This window comes from Centruroides sculpturatus, unplaced genomic scaffold (assembly GCF_000671375.1).
Source record: "Centruroides sculpturatus isolate CEXI.00-Female unplaced genomic scaffold, Cexi_2.0 scaffold1751, whole genome shotgun sequence".
Classification (NCBI taxonomy): Eukaryota; Metazoa; Arthropoda; class Arachnida; order Scorpiones; family Buthidae; genus Centruroides; species Centruroides sculpturatus.
The window spans coordinates 33,092-53,445 of NW_019386288.1; the positions used below are offsets into that span (position 1 = coordinate 33,092).

The window sequence follows — 20,354 nt, forward strand, 5'->3', positions numbered from 1 at the left end:
CCCTATAATTACGATTCCTATAAAACTACGAAAAAATATACGTATTTTGGAAATGTTGAGTCGGATTAGTGTAGAATCGATTAATTTTATGGAAGAAAACCTTTCAATCAGCCGTAGTCCGTAAACTTGACACGTGTCGGGCTGTGATTGGAACGACTTGTAAGAAATCGGATTCCTAATAAATTGAACCGTATCTATATCTTATAGGGGGGTCGACTGTAAGCATCTATTTGTAGTTTAACTGTTTCAATTCGTAATTCGTTCCTAGGAATAGGTGTCGATTGCGTCTTTTGACTCTGAGACTTTATTCTATATTTTAACTTTTTAAAATGTTTTAGAACTTTACTTACATTTTTAAATTCAATTTTAACTAAATATCGATCCCATTAAATTTTAATTATAAATTTTAAATCATTCGTTTTAATTCCTCTTCAATTATACGTTACTTTTATAAAGTATTGTTTTAATTATTTGCTGTTTAGAACAGAACTTTTATCACAGAAATGTAAAAGATTATAAAAATAATAATAATGATAACTTGCATTTTATCAGAATTAATTTTATTGATAAACACGTACAATTTTGAATTTAGAAAATGTTTGTATCACATTTATAATAAAATTTATGGAGCAGAGCTAATTATATCGAATGCTTTTAGCTTTGTAAATTTTGCGAAAAACAAGCCAATTTTAATAATTATAATTAATTTTGAAAGTTTTCCAATCTCAATCTCAATCTGAAATTTTTAATTTTCCAATTGACGATTTTTTTCTGCACTTGCTGGAGAAAATTCCTGATGACCTGCTTGATCTTGCTTTTCTTCTGCTTCATTGTTTTCTTTGTTTTTAGGGCCTTGACCTTTTATATCTTCCTCATCTTTACTTTCTTTAAAAATTTTGAGACATTCTTTTTTAGTTTCATTTTCCGATTTTAATTTTTCAGATTTTTCGGGATATATTCGTAATTTTTCAAATAGTGAAAACATTTCCTGTAGAAACAAATTTTATACATAAATTAAATATATTTTACAGTTAAAAGTATTTTTTGACGGTAAACATGAAAATTCTATAAAAGTTGATTGATGTAAAAAGGAAATGAAACATATGGTTGATCTACAAAGAGAAAAGGTTAACTGTTGAACACAGAAGGAATTCAGAAAATGACACTGTGGTTTGAGAACGTTTTAATATTCAGAGAAATCGAGAGTGATGATATAAAGAAACGCAACACTCAGTAATAATTAGAAATATGAATATAGTTATTCAGTATTGAAAAAAGAGTAAAATGAATATTTTAATACGTACGCAAGAAGTGCAATCAGAGAGAATAATGTTCTGATCTACTTTAAAAAGTTCTCCGCATGTTGTCCCGTACTTTTCGTATTTAAATGATCCATTTGAACCAGCATTACTACCTCGGTGTGTATGCCATGTCTTAATGTGATCTGCTAACTCTGATTCCGTTTTAAACGACCTACCGCAATATCGGCATTTGTAACGCAAATCATTCAACACGTTTATCAAATACTCTTCGTTNTTTTCAATCTCAATCCGAAACTATAATCTTCAATTTTCCAATTAAAAATTTTTTTCTTCACTTGCAGGGGAAAATTCCTGATGACCTCCCTGACCTTGCTTTTGTTCTGCTTCATTGCTTTCTTTGTTTTCAGGGCCTTGACCTTTTATATTTTCCTCACCTTTACTTTTTTTCAAAAATTTGAAGCATTCTTCATAAGTTTTCTTTACTGAATTTAATTCTTCAAATTTTTCAAGAATTGTTCGTAATTGTTCAAATATTAAAAACATTTCCTGTAAAAACAAATTTTATACACAAATGAAATATATTTTACAGTTACAGATATTATTTGACGGTAAACACGATAATTCTATGAAAGTAGATTGATGTAAAAAGGAAATGTAACATATAAATAATCCACGATTCATGCATTTAAGGAGAAAATGTTAAGTGTTAGACACAGAAAAAAACCCAGAAAATTGACACTATGGTTCGAGAACCTTTTAATATTCAGAGAAATCGAGAGTGATAATAGTAATGTAAAGAAACGCAACACTCATTAATAATTAGAAATATAAATATAGTTTTTCAATATTGAAGGAAGAATAAAATAAATATTTTAATACGTACGCAGGAAGTGGAATCAGAAAGAGGAATGTTCTGATCTACGTTAAAAGGTTCTCCGCATGTTGTCCCGTGCTTATTGTATTTAAACGATCCACCTGAACTATCACCATTAGGCATGGGTGTATGCCATTGCTTAATGTGATCTTCTAAATCTGATTCCGTTTTAAATGTCATGCCGCAATATCGGCATTTGTAAACCACATCAAGAAACACTTTCATCAAATACTCTTCGTACTTAAATGTTTCACCGGAACCAGCACAATTACCATGGCCTGTATGCCATTCCTTAATGTGTTCTTCTAAATCTGATTCCGTTTCAAACAACATGCCGCAATATCGGCATTTGTAACGCACATCATCATACACGTTCATCAAAAACTCTTCATACTTAAATGTTTCATTTGAACCAGCACCGTTATTTCGGGGTGTATGTTCTTTATTAATGTGCTGTTGTAACGCTGATTGCGTATTAAACTTCTCGCCGCACCATTCGCATCTGTAAGAATCATCCCTCAAATTTCTTAACTCAAAAACATGCATTTTGTTTTATGAAATTGGATCCACAAGGTCAAACTTAACTCTGATATTAATTATTATTTTGTAAACCTTCAGAAACTCTTTCTCACGTCTAGATGGATCGTTTGCGAATTTGCGACTGAATTGTTGACCTCAACAATTGAACAATTGATATATTGTTTTTCTGTTAAAATTTTGAATTGAATTGTTACCTGACTATTGTATTTAACCCTGCGTAAAGCGCGCCAAAGATTCACGCACAGTTGTGCGCGCGGGGTGCTATATAACCCTCGTGTTCAAAATTCAATTTTTCAAAACTCATAGTTTTTTTCGCGATTTTTTCATTTTGGATGTTTGTGGGCATGTGTTTTTGATGTATTAGTGAAAAAAACTACTTCAAATATATCGTTTTTATTTATTCGTAACGAAAAACAGAAAGTATCCCGTTTTTAAAAATTTTTCAAAAAAAATTGGTCGACTTCAAGAGCGTATTTTACAAACTGTAAACAAGTCTGATGCTATCTAAGCTGTCAATCGTCTTCCTGCATGTGTTTTTTAACTACCACAACAATAAATTCTTTGTCCGAAACCCCGGGCCAAAAATATCTATGAATTTCCAAAAATACACCATCTAAAATCATACAGCAACTAGGAGGAAAAGTGGAGATTATTTGCAGATAACATCGATAGTAAACTTCTTTTGCACTGTAATTGGTTAATTTATATGTCTGTTATTAGATCGACCTATAAAAACAATTGCTAGAAATATTCCCGCGAAATGCCACGCCCCCGAAGGCCACCACACGGAAGTATGTAAACAATCGCTACAAAATCGCGTGTTTTAATCTTTTTTTCCACTTCTAATTTGCTAATAATAAGTCGCTTGAAATTATTTAGACGAATAAACATGTTTTCAACACCATTTAGCAATAAATATCGCCAAAAAACGCCACCTTTCAAACTGACAATGTTAAGTCTATGGGAAACTTTTTTGCCGTTTATTGGCTTTAAAAATTTTGTTTTTACGCCTTTTATGCTCTAATTGGTCATTTCTATCATGACTGACTCTATATCAACCAATAAGCTTTCCCTCAAAACACGAAGTCAGATCGACCCACCTCCGTTAGTCGCGCGAAAAAAAATTACACCGTTAGGCGCGCGGGGTACTATAGCACCCGACTGATTTCCATTATAAGTCTATGCAAAAAATTATTTTCGTGCAAAATTGAAATTTTTTCGGTGCAATCTTTACACTATGGAAGGAAGGTACTGAGGGCATCATTTTTAAACACAAAAAATTTTAAAAAATACACGCGTTTAAACACGCCGGGGGTTCTATATAACCCCGCGCGCGTAACCGAGGGTTAAAGTATTTTTCTTACTTATCTTTTATATGATATTTTGTAAGTTTTGGTACTTTTTATATTTAGCAAAAATCCATGACACTTGATATATTTAGTGTTGTAAAACATAAAGGGATAAACATAGACATATGAATATAAATACATTCATTTTTAATTTTTCGGCTGTTACATATAACAGTCGGAAAATGTGGCGTTTTTACGACCGAATTTTGTTCACTCTCTTTGAATCTTAATAACTTCTGTCATTTTCGTTCAAAATATATGAAATTTTACAAGAATATTTGCTTATTAGAGTTATTGATGCTGTTAAATTTTAAAAATTGAATATCTAGGGTGTGGGGAAATAACGAAGGTCGTCTGTATCCGCATTTAGGTCAGACTTAATGTCTATTTTACTTGTTACTAGCATTTACGATTTTTTTATAAAACATATTCCTATTTTTAAAATTAAACTTTTATCATTTTCAAATATTTAAAAATATAAGGCTTTTAAAGTAAGATATTAACATATGACTCCACCAACTGTTAACGGGAAAGTTACTGGATTTCTAAACTACTTGACAACATAATATATCTTTCAAAACAAGAAAAATTAAAACCGTCTATTGTGACTCATCATATAAAACCGTGCGCTTTGGTGTATTGTGTGCAGCTTCGGAAAAAAAAAATATTGTAATTTTTATAACATAAACCGTTCTGTAGTATATTTTACATTGTTTGAATGTAATTTGTCTGAATTGCTTGTATTTCACTAGTAACAATTGCAGAATAGACCCGCTTCTTCACTTTCTACGACAGCACATAAATTGTACGCCCATTTAAAGCAGTTTTGTTAAACGATCCACCCTTTAATAGATCCTGCTCCGAATACAGACAAGAATAGAAAGAGCACAATATCTCGTTGAAAAGAGGGGAAAACTTTCTTTCAGATCGTGGTGACAANTGCGACTGAATTGTTGACCTCAACAATTGAACAATTGATATATTGTTTTTCTGTTAAAATTTTGAATTGAATTGTTACCTGACTATTGTATTTAAAGTATTTTTCTTACTTATCTTTTATATGATATTTTGTAAGTTTTGGTACTTTTTATATTTAGCAAAAATCCATGACACTTGATATATTTAGTGTTGTAAAACATAAAGGGATAAACATAGACATATGAATATAAATACATTCATTTTTAATTTTTCGGCTGTTACATATAACAGTCGGAAAATGTGGCGTTTTTACGACCGAATTTTGTTCACTCTCTTTGAATCTTAATAACTTCTGTCATTTTCGTTCAAAATATATGAAATTTTACAAGAATATTTGCTTATTAGAGTTATTGATGCTGTTAAATTTTAAAAATTGAATATCTAGGGTGTGGGGAAATAACGAAGGTCGTGTGTATCCGCATTTAGGTCAGACTTAATGTCTATTTTACTTGTTACTAGCATTTACGATTTTTTTATAAAACATATTCCTATTTTTAAAATTAAACTTTTATCATTTTCAAATATTTAAAAATATAAGGCTTTTAAAGTAAGATATTAACATATGACTCCACCAACTGTTAACGGGAAAGTTACTGGATTTCTAAACTACTTGACAACATAATATATCTTTCAAAACAAGAAAAATTAAAACCGTCTATTGTGACTCATCATATAAAACCGTGCGCTTTGGTGTATTGTGTGCAGCTTCGGAAAAAAAAAAATATTGTAATTTTTATAACATAAACCGTTCTGTAATTTGTCTGAATTGCTTGTATTTCACTAGTAACAATTGCAGAAATTCAAGCAATTGTTGAAATACAATTGCTGAAATACAAGCAATTCAGACAAATGTAATTTGTCTGAATTGCTTGTATTTCACTAGTAACAATTGCAGAATAGACCCGCTTCGTCACTTTCTACGACAGCACATAAATTGTACGCCCATTTAAAGCAGTTTTGTTAAACGATCCACCCTTTAATAGATCCTGCTCCGAATACAGACAAGAATAGAAAGAGCACAATATCTCGTTGAAAAGAGGGGAAAACTTTCTTTCAGATCGTGGTGACAAATTACAATAATATTGACAATATAGACATGAGCAACGAAGGCCTCATATGAATTTTTCTCTGTCTACATCACTTACTTACCGAAACGATTTTTGTTCTGCTGTGCGTTCCATTACAGTATGTTCTGGTTTTTCTCTGATTCAAATTAAAGATTAAAACTTTATAATGTTTTTTATATGGTGAGCCATCTCTTACAGCATTTCCTTTAAAAAAATTTTCCATCTGTTTTGTTTCATCACTCTTTTATTAGATAGATTTGTCTGTACACTCGTCAAACAGACAATTTTCAATATAGTGTGTGATCGGTTAACGAACATAATCCGTTCCATGACTTTGTTCGCTATCCGAATTGTTCGTTAATTAAACGATAATTTTTATATCACATGTTTTTATGGAAATTTGACCGTTAAGCTAGAGAAAACTTGGGCTAAGTCTATAGCGTTACATAAAACTCGGTCGTTTCGGCCTCCAATTTTTTTTTTAATGTATGAATGTTTTTGTCTCCAAATTTTTTCCAAAATTTTTTCCCGCGCGAAAAAATTTTATTGCGATTTTAACCTACCTTTAATGACGCACGATTAACGTTTAATTGTTTTTATGGAATTTTTTTATCGAATTTTATTTATCGTTCTAAAGTTCTAGTGCACAAATTTTACTTCAGTAAAGTTATTTAAAGCTAGTTTCTGATGTCAAAAACGACGTTTAATAGTTTTTTAAGTTTTTTAATTAATAGATTTTATTATATATACGTTTAATTAAGTCGGGGGGTCGGAAATTGCAATAAAAACGTAATTTTCTAAAGATATTTAAAAATATACGGCCAGCTAGTATTCACTCTACTATAGACCCTTTTCCTCCTGTAGGTTTTATGAGAATGTCCCAGGAAATACAACACCAGCTGTTCTCAAGGTCATCCAGCTGTTAACACAATTACTCGTTGGCGTCAGATTTCGCGGAAAGGCGAGACAATGGAAGTTTAACTTTGAAAATTTCTCTTCAAAATTGACACATTTATTTTGTTTTTTTTTTCAGTTTTAAGTATTTTTTATGTTTATTTAAATTTATANCGAGCGCTGCATAAAGAAACGCGGCCACAGTAACACGAGTGAGTTCGATGACGTCAATTAGAGTACAACACGAAAAACTCGAGACTAAGGGACCAGGGAGTGGGGAGATAACGAAGGTCGTGTGTATCTGCAGTTGGGTCAGACATAATGTCTATTTTACTTGTTACTAGCATTTACGATTTTTTTTATATCTATCTTCAGAATTAAACTTTTATCATTTTTAAATACTGTAGTTAAAAATATAACGTTTTTGACTTAAAATATTAATATATGACGCCACCAACTGTTTCTGGGAAAGTTAAGTAACGCGTTTCTGGATTTTTAAACTACTTGACAACATAATATGTCTTTGAATGCTGTTAAAATTATAACCGTTAATTGTGATTCATTATATAAAACCACGCGCTTTGGTCTATTGTGTACACCTCGGGAAGAAAAAATGATTGAAATTTTTATTAGATAAACCGTCGAACCCAACCACTTTTTAAAGCCTCACATCGAACCCCACCGTAAAGTTTTATGACAAGTGTATGTGTATGAGCAAATGAAAATAAAAAAAAAGTTGTGGTCTCTGTATAAGCAAAAAAAAAAAAAAAAGTTGCGAACCCTTAGCCGAATCGACCCCTCAATCGACCCCCTAATCGACCCCCCAATGATGTTGCATCGACCCCTGGGGGTCGATATCGACCACTTTGGCGACCCCTGGTTTAAATATAATTTGTCAGAATTACAGTGCTTGTATTTCACAAGGAACAATTGCAGAATAGACTTTCTTCGTCAGTACATAAATTGTACGCTCATTTGAAGCAGTTTTGCCAAACGATCCACCCTGCTCTGAATCAGACAGAAATAGAAAGAGCACAATATCTCGTTGGAAAGAGGGAAAAACTTTATTTCAGATCGTGGTGACAAATTACAATAATCTTGACAATATAGACATGAGCTACCGGGCCTCATATGAATTTTTGTCTGTTTACATCACTTACTTACCGAAACGAGTTCTGTTCTGCTGGGCGTTCCATTACAGTATGTTCTGGTTTCTCTCTGACTCAAATTAAAGATTAAAGGTTTATAATGTTCTTTATATGGTGAGCTTCTTCCAACATTTCCTCTTAAAAATTTTTCGATCTGTTTTGTTTCATCACTTTTTTATTAGATAAATTTGTCCGTACACTCGTCAAACAGACAATTTTGAATATAGTGTGTGATCGGTTAACGAACATAATCCGTTCCAAGACTTTGTTCGCTATTTGAATTGTTCGTTAATTAAACGATAATTTTCATATCACAGGTTTTTATGGAAATTTCAACGTTAAGTCTTTATCCCGAGATAACTGGGGCAAGTTCCATAGCGTTACATAAAACTCGGTTGTTTGGACCCTCCAATNTTCTAACAGGAAAAGTAACTTTCGTTATCATGGAATTATAACAAAACCTGCCAATTCAATATAAATGGAAAAAAATTATTATATGGAATTCAACGAAAATGAAAATTTGCTTGATAATTCAACTACGCTTGTTGGAGAACAATAAAAACACTACACTCAACAAGCCACCAATAAAGCTCAACTGCCAAACCTATAACCAAAGTCTCCTTTTAATTTGTTTATAAAAAAAAGAGCTTGACAAACATGCCCCGCATGCCGAAGTTGCCCCGGTCTCCCCTATATCTTGCCAGTTTCTTAGTATTTTTCATTCAATAGTTCTTGTCGTTCTTCTGTCTTCAAATCCGTTTCAGGTTCCATTATGAGCTATTCAATGTTATTTATTTGTCAGATGTAATTTTTGTTACTCCTTTAGCTGCTTGAGTCTTCTTGAATATACAGCGTGTTTCTTAGAGAAGATTGAACTGCGTTCTAGTGTAGATCTGTTGAAATCATACTGTTTAGCAACATGAGATATCTGCCCTCTCTCTATCTTTGATATTATACTTTTACCTTTAGTAAAAATATCAGATGCAAAACTTTAACTATTGTCTGCCTGACAGTCTCGCGAATACTATAAAGGAATTGTTTCTGTCAGAAAAATAAAAGGCTGGAATTAGAAGGGAGAAGTTCAAAGTTCGGCGGAATACTATTCTATTTGTACAGTGTTTTTTAACCTTATTCATTGAGTGACACCCCTGATTGAAAAATAAAAAATCGTGACACTCTTGACCAGCGGCGGATCTGAATAAGGGGGCTAATGGGCCAGATAAATTTTTTCCGAAAACGAATATTACGCGCAACTCTGGGGTGTGATCCGGGGAGGGAGTACCCTCCCCGGGAAGAAAACTTTTAAAAATTGAAAATTTGAAGTAGCATTTTAATGCAAAAAAAAACAGCGTTTCTACGTGTTTAAAATCAAAATTTAAGTCCACTGAATTTTGTCGAAATACCTACATGTNGTTCCAAGACTTTGTTCGCTATTTGAATTGTTCGTTAATTAAACGATAATTTTCATATCACAGGTTTTTATGGAAATTTCAACGTTAAGTCTTTAGCCCGAGATAACTGGGGCAAGTTCCATAGCGTTACATAAAACTCGGTTGTTTGGACCCTCCAAATTTTTTTTTTTTGAATTTATGTGTTTTTTAAGTTTTCAAATTTTTTCAAAAATTTTTTCCCGTGCGAAAAAATTTTATCGCGATTTTAATCTACGCACGAACACGCTTAATTATTTTTTAATGGGATTTTTTTTTATCGAATTTCATTCATCGTTCTAAAGTTCTAGTGCACGGGTTTTAGTTCTGTAAAGTTATTTAAAGCTAGTTTCTGATGTCAAAAACGACGTTTAATAGTTTTTTAAGTTTTTTAATTAATAAATTTTATTATATATACGTTTAAGTTCGGGGGGGCGGAAATTGCAATAAAAACGTAATTTTCTAAAGATATTTAAAAATATACGGCCAGCTAGTATTCACTCTACTATAGACCCTTTTCCTCCTGTAGGTTTTATGAGAATGTCCCAGGAAATACAACCCCAGCTGTTCTCAAGGTCATCCAGCTGTTAACACAATTACTCGTTGGCGTCAGATTTCGCGGAAAGGCGAGACAATGGAAGTTAAACTTTGAAAATTTCTCTTCAAAGTTAAGGCATTTTCTTTGTTTTTTTTCAGTTTTAAGTATTTTTTATGTATAATTATATTAATATTAAAAATTAAAAAAGTTCCAAGGAGTTAGTTCGTTTTGGAGACTCCAAAAATTACAAAAATATATACTTTCTTATTACGTTTATTTAAATGTAATGATAAAAATACATATATACACAGCCCTGCATTTTTATTAGTCACGTTTGTTCCGTTTGTAGTGGTTAAAAAATCTGTGTAATGTTGATTGTTTTTATTTCTTATTCAGGATTATACAGAAGTAATTAATAACATTGTAATTGTAGAGATCTCTAAGATTATTAATCTCAACCTGGTTTGGATTCCGTTCTAAGACCGTTGTTCTGACATCCTCCCACTTATTAAAGAGATCATTAGTTGCAAATATCGGCATTAATTCTTTTTTTCAGAAGAAAACATATCTCTCCAGTTTCTTAGTATTTTTCATTCAAGAGTTCTTGTCGTTCTTCTGTCTTCAAATTCGTTTTAAGTTCCATTGTGTGCTATTTAATGTTCTTTATTTGTGAGATGTAATTTTTGTTACTCCTTTAGCTGCTTANAGCACCATTAGTTATGGGTGTATGCCATTCCTTAATGTGATCTCTTAAATCTGATTCCGTTTTAAACTCCATTCCGCAATATCGGCATTTGTAAATCACATCATCAAACACGTTCATCAAATACTCTTCGTACTTAAATGTTTCATCGGAATCAGCAGCGTTACTTCGGCGTTTATGTTCTTTATTAATGTGCTGTTGTAACTCTGATTCCGTATTAAACGTCTTGCCGCACCATTCGCATCTGTAAGGCACATTTCTCAAATTTATCAAATTTCTAAACTCAAAAACGTGCATTTTGTTTTATGAAATTGAATCCACAAGGTCAAACTTAAATGTGATATAAATTATTATTCTCTAATCGTTTAGAAACTCTTTTCCACGTCTAGATGGATCGTTTGCGAATTTGCGACTGAATTGTTGACCTCAACAATTGAACGATTGATATATTGTTTTTCTGTGAAAATTAGAATTGAATTTTTACCTAATTATTGTATTTAAAGTATTTTTTATTTATCTTCTATATGATATTTTGTAAGTTTCGGTATATTTTATATTTAGGAAAAAACCACGACACTTGAAATATTTAATGTTGTAAAAAATGAAGAGATAAACTTAGACAATAAGTATAAATTAATTTATTTTCACTTTTTCGGCTAATATATATAACGGTGGAAAAATGCTGCGATTGGTCAAAGAATAATCCCCAAGATCATTATATTTTTTTTAATCAATGCACCTTGAAACTCCGAGAAATAGAAACAAATTATTGCGTTTCTTTGATACAATTTTGTTCACTCTGTTCGAATCTTAATAACTTCTGTCATTTTCGTTCAAAATATTGCCGAAAATTTTTAGAATTATACTAACAATTTTAATTCAATTTTATCTAAATACCGAATCTATTGAATTTTAATTAAAAATTTTAAGTCATTCATTTTAATTCCTCTTCAATTATAGGTTAATTTTATAAAATATTCTTTCAATTGTTTGCTGTTTACAACAGAACTTTTATTACAGAAATGTAGAAAATTATAAAAAAGAAATAATTTGCATTAAAATTGAAACGATTTTATTACAGTAATTTCATTGATAAACATGTACAATTTTGAATTTAGAAAATGTTTCTATCTCATTTAAAATTAATTAAATTTGAGCAGCTGAGATAATTTTGCGAGAAAAGGCCAAATATAATAATTATAATTAATTTTGAAGATTTTCCAATCTCAATCTCAATCTGAAATCTTCGATTTTTGAATTGAAAAATTTTTCTGCACTTGCAGGAGAAAATTCCTGATGACCTGCCGAATCTTGCTTTTGTTCTGCTTCATTGTTCTGTTTGTTTTCAGGACTTTGACCTTTTATATCTTCCTCACCTTTACTTTTTTTTAAAATTTTGAAGCATTCTTCATAAGTTTTCTTTACTGATTTTAATTCTATAGATTTTTCTAGATATCGTTGTAATTGTTCAAATATTAAAAACATTTCCTGTAGAAACAAATTTTATACATAAATTAAATATATTTTACAGTTAAAAGTATTTTTTGACGGTAAACATGAAAATTCTATAAAAGTTGATTGATGTAAAAAGGAAATGAAACATATGGTTGATCTACAAAGAGAAAAGGTTAACTGTTGAACACAGAAGGAATTCAGAAAATGACACTGTGGTTTGAGAACGTTTTAATATTCAGAGAAATCGAGAGTGATGATATAAAGAAACGCAACACTCAGTAATAATTAGAAATATGAATATAGTTATTCAGTATTGAAAAAAGAGTAAAATGAATATTTTAATACGTACGCAAGAAGTGCAATCAGAGAGAATAATGTTCTGATCTACTTTAAAAAGTTCTCCGCATGTTGTCCCGTACTTTTCGTATTTAAATGATCCATTTGAACCAGCATTACTACCTCGGTGTGTATGCCATGTCTTAATGTGATCTGCTAACTCTGATTCCGTTTTAAACGACCTACCGCAATATCGGCATTTGTAACGCAAATCATTCAACACGTTTATCAAATTCTCTTCGTTTTTAAATGTTTCACTTGAACCAGCACCGTTACTTCGGGGTGTATGTGCTTTATTAATGTGTTGTTGTAACGCTGATTGCGTATTAAACTTCTGGCCGCACAATTCGCATCTGTAAGAATCATCTCTCAAATTTCTAAACTCAAAAACGTGCATTTTCTTTATGAGATTGGATTCACAAGGTCAAACTTAAATCTGATATAAATTATTATTCTCTAATCGTTTAGAAACTTTTTCCCACGTCTAGATGGATCGTTTGCGAATTTGCGACTGAATTGTTGACCTCAACAATTGAACAATTGATATGTTGTTTTTCTATGAAAATTAGAATTGAATTGTTACTTGATTATTGTAGTTAAAGTATTTTTTATTTATCTTCTATATGATATTTTGTAAGTTTCGGTATTTTTTATATTTAGGGAAAAACCATGACACTTGAAATATTTTGTGTTGTAAAAGTTCAAGGGATAAACTTAGACATATGACTATAAATACATTTATTTTTACTTTTTCGGCTGTTATTCGTGTCTGAAGAAAATATTCTAATATTCACCTACAATATTTCGATGTATTTTCGTAGACTAAAGTGTCACAATACTGACGACACAAAAAACTTACGTCTAAATGTTTAATTTATAGAAAATGGGGTACATTGTAGTCAGACAGCTGTTATTATGTTTTTTTATACAAATCGCATACGATCGCGTTTAGACGAAAAATTTGGGCATTGATTTAAAATATTTTGGTGTATTTTAATGCAGTATAGTGTCGAGTAACTACTTATAAAAAATCTAATGTACTACAATGTAATTTTTCGAAATACGTCAGAATATACTGTCTTAAATATAACAGTGGGAAAATGTGGCGATTGGTCAAGGTATAATGCCAAAGATAATTACATTTTTTTGAATCAATGCACCTTGAAACGCTGAGAAATAGAAACAAATTCATGCGTTTGTACGACCGAATTTTGTTCACTCTCTTCGAATCTTAATAACTGCTGTCATTTTCGTTCAAAATATCTGAATTCTGCAAGAATACTTGTGTGTTAGAGTGATTGTTGCTGTTAAATTTTGGTGGTTAAAAGTTCAGGGCCCTTAGTCTCCAGTTTTTCGTGTTACAACTCCCAACGTGTTGAAGGTGTCACGTGGTACCATCTCACACTCTGACGTCAAATCGGTAGTCTCCATTTATAACTCACATGCTTTCCCATCTCACCATGCGAGTTGCTACTCATGTGAGGTCAGCCGATTTGGGGTGAGGTGTTCGACAGCCGAGCGGTTCGTTCTGTCGTGTGGGCGCAGACTGACTGCCTGAGACAGGTTTACCATGTAACCGTTTATTAAACATAGAAATTTTCCTTAAAAATTATTTGTTAGACGAGGTAGCACCCCAAAGCGCACGGATAAAGTTCGAAATAAAGTTCGTAAAAGTCGGTTTTCGTCACTAGTGGATGGACGCTGTCGGTGAAACACTCGGTGGGCCCCGGGGCGTTGATTACGGCTTTCGGCGGCTTCTCGCGGACGATCCGACGAATCTGTCGATTGCTAGGAGCACCCAGAGAACGATGCTTCCNTTTCTATATAGGTAAATCCACGATCGATACACAGACTTTTTGCCTAACACGCGAAATTATGACTGATTGAGCAACGAATTACATTAATTAGACAAATGTAAAAAAATCATTAAAAATGTTATAAATAAATTTTAAAAAATTATTATTTGGCGTTTAGTAGTAACAATTTTACTAATTTCAGTTTGATGATTTCGCTTCCTGTCTAGAAAATGCTACAAAATAGTACACAATGACTTGCCTCATTCATAATTTGTTACCAATGACATTACTTATTTACTTCTGTAATGTAAACAGTTTTCTGAACTGATTTGTAACGTATTCGTTACATTATTCTGTACACAGACCATCTTTTTACGATATATTACTCTATTAAAAATTTGTATTATATATTTTTATTCATTAATGTATTAAACCGTATACAAAAGAAAACCTACAATGTCAATGGACCTTAAATCACAGTAATATTACTGAAATCAGAATAATAATTTTTTAATTTCAGAAATTTGTTGTTTTTATCACGCTGAGTGTAGTGGTTTTCGTAAAAGTTATTCTTTTATTCTGGTACGTCATTCGCGAATTCGAAAACTTAATCTACAGTCAAGAAATCTATGTGCTGATCACGAAATTTTTGCATGAACAATTGTAAGCACCATTATATTGTTCAAATTCATATTTAGCTGCGATGAAGTTAGAAAAGTTTAATTTAACGAATTTAATATTTTATGCCTTATATAATCATTGTATAATTTGATAGAATAGTATATTATTTATATCACATATAAAAATACATAATAATAAGTCTGTCATGTTAAATTTTCCGAAATTCCTGAAAATGTATCTTATTCTTAATGAAAAAAAATTGCTCTAATGATGTGTCTGATGTTATTAAATAAGAAAAGTATTTTCATCAAACATTTAACAATAGAAGCTTAATTACTTTAAGCAATTTATTAAATTAAATATGTAAAATGATCAAAGTATATAATAAATACATCCGTAACAGACATTTGAAAATAATAAACTACAGCCAAATTTCTGAAAAGTTTCAAAGACAGCAAAACTAAAAACGATATAAGTACAGGTAATTTACGGAAAACAAGAGATAATCGCTTACTACAGCGGGATAAACAACTTTGATCATATGACTACTTTTTACAACTATACTGTATTAGAAACATCCGCAGATTGCCTTCAGTAATTTTTTTATTCTTTGTTAAATATTGCATGTGTAAAATCTATTATTATATATAGGCTAAGTCGCAGATCTAAACGCAAACATATTTTCTGTACAGGTGTGCATGACCAAAATTTCCGACCAAATCGAAAGACGAAAATCTATCTTTATGCTTCCTAAAGATGTCAGAACTGAAGTATCAGTAGACTTTTATAAAAAGTATTTAATAGAGGAAAAGGTGGTATTATGAAACCCTGCAGGTATTATGGAACCCCTCTATTTCGAACTGATAATAAAGGTGAACTGTAGCAGAATGTGGCTGATTGCACTCGGCAGACATCCATAGCAATGGGAAAACCCGTTTCACTTCAGGTAAACAATTGTCTGTAGTGAATTAGCATATGTGAGAAGCCAAGGGCATAAGATTTGCTTATGTCATTTACTGACACAAAATCGTCAGATTGGCTCACTTATTCTTTTAGGAGGGCTTTAAATAAAAAGGATATTGACTGCGAAGTCTCTATCCAACGTCAGGATCCTACACACCAGTTAATCGGATTTATTACACGCGAATTAACACGCGTTCATGAATCAATACGGAGAAGGTGAAATCTTTTGATTCAGACATAATGAGACATTTCTTTAACATAAAAATATCAAATATTTTATAAAACAAAGAAAAAATATACAAGTTCGACCTTCAGATATAATTATGATATCGCAGAGAGAGAGATCACATTTCAGTTAAAATTATACTACTTCATTATATATTTTTTTCTATATTTAGATCGATTTCAATGTTCGTTATTTCACTATTTCTTCTCTTGTTTCAGTTCTTGTCACTTATTACTTCTTGGGCGGCACTTCAAAAACATTTTCATTAACTTGGGAACTTATAAACTTTGTATGAACTTCGGGAGTCTGCTATGGGCGTTGGACGTGGGGAGATGATATGGAATACGTCCTTCTTCTATGGAATATCGTGGCGTACTCCCCAAATAATACTAAAGAATCCTTTTTTTTTTATGTTTGTCACCAATGGCAAAGTTGTATTTTTCCCACGTGATTAGAGTGGGGATTTACTAATTTTTGAACATAAGGGAAAACAAAAATGATGTAGAACTTTTGTTGAGAAGGAAGGCGATTTTACCAGCTACCTTCGTTTTTAACTTAAATTTTTTTCATTTAAATCAGTAATATTATTTCAAACATTTAATGCTGCACGATTAACGTTTAATGGGATTTTTTTTATCGAATTTCATTCATCGTTCTAAAGTTCTAGTGCACGGGTTTTAGTTCTGTAAAGTTATTTAAAGCTAGTTTCTGATGTCAAAAACGACGTTTAATAGTTTTTTAAGTTTTTTAATTAATAAATTTTATTATATATACGTTTAAGTTCGGGGGGGGCGGAAATCGCAATAAAAAACGTAATTTTTTAAAAATATTTAAAAATATGCAGCCAGCTAGTATTCACCCTATTATAAACCCTTCGCCTCCTGTAGGTTTTATGAGAATGTCCCGGGAAATCCAACACCAGCTTTTCTCAAGGTCATCCAGCTGTAAACACAATTACTCATCAGTGTCGGATTTCGCTGAAAGGCGAGACAATGGAAGTTAAACTTTGAAAATTTCTCTTCAAAGTTAAGGCATTTTCTTTGTTTTTTTTCAGTTTTAAGTATTTTTTATGTATAATTATATTAATATTAAAAATTAAAAAAGTTCCAAGGAGTTAGTTCGTTTTGGAGACTCCAAAAATTACAAAAATATATACTTTCTTATTACGTTTATTTAAATGTAATGATAAAAATACATATATACACAGCCCTGCGTTTTTATTAGTCACGTTTCTTCCGTTTGTAGCGGTTAAAAAATCTATGTAATGTTGATTGTTTTTATTTTTATTCAGGATTATACAGAAGTAATTAATAACATTGTAATTGTAGAGATCTCTATAATTATTAATCTCAACCTGGTTTGGATTCCGTTCTAAGACCGTTGTTCTGACATCCTCCCACTTATTGAAAAGATCATTAGTTGCAAATATCGGCATTAATCCTTTTTTTCAGAAGAAAACATATCTCTCCAGTTTCTTAGTATTTTTCATTCAAGAGTTCTTGTCGTTCTTCTGTCTTCAAATTCGTTTTAAGTTCCATTGTGTGCTATTTAATGTTCTTTATTTGTGAGATGTAATTTTTGTTACTCCTTTAGCTGCTTAAGACTTCTTGATTATACAGTATCTTTTTTAGAAAAGATTGAATTGCGACTTATTGTAAAACTGTTCAAATCATACATCGACATTAGATATCTGCCCACTCTCTATCTTTGCTATTATACTTTCACCTTTAGGAAATTTATCGAATGCAAAATTTAACTATTGTCCGCCTAACAGTTTCGCAAATACTATAAAGAAATTGTTTCTGTCAGAAAAATAAATGGCTAAAATTACAAGGGAGCGTTTCAAAGTTTAAAAAAATACTATCCGATCAGTATATACCGGCTTGAGTGTCGATGTCGACGTCTCCCGCAAACCGAAAAGTTTCGAATTGTCCTGAAGACAAGGAAGACCAACCAGTATTTATTAGTTTACGTCGCTTCATTTTGTGTTTGTTCTGTGAGGTGTTCGTTGACCGACCATAAAAATCTTTCGCGAAAGTGTTCGTTATCCGATTTGTTCGTTTACCGAACTGTTCATTAATAGATCACCTACTGTATTCTGAATCGATTCGTTATTATTTTCATTTGCATAATTATAAATTTTAGTTAAAAATCGAGGATTTTTAATACAGTTTTGGCGCATAGTAGCCAAATCTTGCAATGCTGGAAAGAATACTAAATAATGCTGGAGTTGTGACTCAAAAGATTATAGACTCAAATTTGAGAAAAGGAGAGAAAGGCCAAAAGATGAAAAGTAGTGACGAAGGTTGGAAAATTAAGGGTCAATACTTGCATAACGGAAGGTCTATTTAACCTTTCTCACTACTTTTTATCTTTTGGCCTATTTCTCCTTTTCTCAAATTTGTGTCTATAATTCTTTGAGTCACAACTTCAGCTTTATTTAGTACTTGCAGACCCCGCGCACGCCTTGTTGTGGCTCAAATGTATCTATTATAAATGTATAACTCTTCCCCCGTGAGGAAAAATTTTTCGAAAAATTTCTTTTTAGTGTACATTCTGTTGACGTACCCTATCAAAACGCAATCAAAAACGCAAAAACCCGCATCTAAAATAGTATAATAGAAGCCAAGTTCTTCACAGTAAGCCTTAATCCTGTCACTCTCCCCCGCGGGGGAATATCGAAAAATCTGTTCTTAGTGTACATTCTGTTGACGTACTCTGTTAAAACGCAATAAAAAACGCAAAAAACCGCATCTAAAATAGTATAAATAAAAGCAGAGTTCTTTACGATAAGACTTCTCCGTAAGGCTTACCGTAAAGAACTGTCCATTTCCCATGTTTAACGGAATAATATACAGCCTATGTCCACCCTGAAGTTTCATTCTAAATATTGGTGAAAAAATTTTTGAAATCGGATGAGTAGTTTCGGAGATTACCTGCTGCATACAAACTAACATACATACAAACATTACCTCTTTATAATATTAGTATAGATTCCTTTGTCATCCACACATCTCCAAGTAATTGAAAATATTTGCTTTTCACTCGAAAATAAAATATGTATGAAAGTTTACGGCTTTGTGAAATTTTTTGAGTTTATGCCGTTGAAATAAATAAATAATAAAAACATTAAACATTTTGTCGGTTTATTAGGCCGCATTGGAACTTGACTTGGGCCGCGGGATGGATACCTCTGCTGTATACGAAGTCTTTCTGCCATTTCGCTACAAAGAGAGCCACTTTTAGCAAGCCCGTTAGTAGTTCTGCAAGTTCCACAATGGTTCGACTGGGAGGTTAGAGACGCGGCCCGACATATCAGAACTGACTACCATCTAAAAAATGTTGAGGCTTTCTGACCTATTTGGATTCCCCAGAGCCGTATGATGCACTTATATCAGATGAAGTCAGAAGGAATGTAAGTAATTGCGATTTATTGTTAATTTACGAATGTATATAGCATTTCATAATGTCTCGATTTATCTACAGTTTAATTTTTCAATTTAAGATCTTTTTTTACCTTATTCAACTCAATATAATTAAAATTCACATATCTTATTTTACGTTTTACTTTTTGAAAATATCGTTTAAATTACAGTTGTATTTTCATTCTAATATGAATACTTTGCACGAATTCGTCAGTCCTGATTGTCTGCCCTTGGAATATGGAGGTACCTTGCCAGGATGCGATCCTACTGAAGCTAATAATATGATTAAAGCTAATGAAGAATTCTATCGAAGAAACGAAAAATACGTAAAATTGTACGAAGAAGAAATAAAGAAAAGTTCTAAAGATATCAAATTTAGAAACATCAATGTAGATTCAGAAGAAGAAAAATTGAAAAAATTTATAGAAAAATCAGAAGTAAAATTTAAACTTTATTCTAACAATCCAGAAGCTTTCATGAATGCTATAAAGGAAGATCCCGAATGTGAAATAACCCTTTATTAAATTGTTCAGATGACTTGTTATCAGTTTTGAATAATATAAACAAAAATTGTAAAAAAATTAACTATGTATTTCATTTTCTCGTAAAATATAACATTTAAAAGCTTTTGTAGTTAAAATAAAACAATTTAATAAATTGTAATTATAGATTTACTATAGCTAATTATGTACTGTATATTCAAATATTCTAGCAGCATAGAACAATGATAAGGAAAATCTGTTTCTCTAAAT

General features: G+C 31.6%; 2 protein-coding genes across 3 annotated transcripts; both read right to left on the bottom strand.

The window, feature by feature from the left end:
* Window positions 1–546: 546 nt before the first annotated feature.
* Window positions 547–2,837, bottom strand: LOC111614422 (zinc finger protein 724-like). Of its 2 annotated transcripts, none has more exons than XM_023355793.1 (2): window positions 2,146–2,837; window positions 547–988 (listed from the first exon to the last, which is right to left on the bottom strand). In XM_023355793.1, exons 1-2 carry the CDS (start codon window positions 2,680–2,682, stop codon window positions 746–748), a joined length of 780 nt encoding a protein of 259 aa, XP_023211561.1. In that variant the 5' UTR covers window positions 2,683–2,837; the 3' UTR covers window positions 547–745. The 2 variants fall into 2 exon arrangements, with proteins under 2 accessions (XP_023211561.1, XP_023211562.1); XM_023355794.1 differs by lacking the exon at window positions 547–988 and adding an exon at window positions 1,543–1,808.
* A 9,027-nt stretch (window positions 2,838–11,864) lies between these two features.
* Window positions 11,865–13,112, bottom strand: LOC111614423 (zinc finger protein 37-like). The gene is made up of 2 exons (XM_023355795.1): window positions 12,585–13,112; window positions 11,865–12,268 (listed from the first exon to the last, which is right to left on the bottom strand). The coding sequence occupies exons 1-2, from the start codon at window positions 12,966–12,968 to the stop codon at window positions 11,984–11,986; spliced, it is 669 nt and encodes a 222-aa protein (XP_023211563.1). The 5' UTR covers window positions 12,969–13,112; the 3' UTR covers window positions 11,865–11,983.
* Between the last annotated feature and the right edge of the window lie 7,242 nt (window positions 13,113–20,354).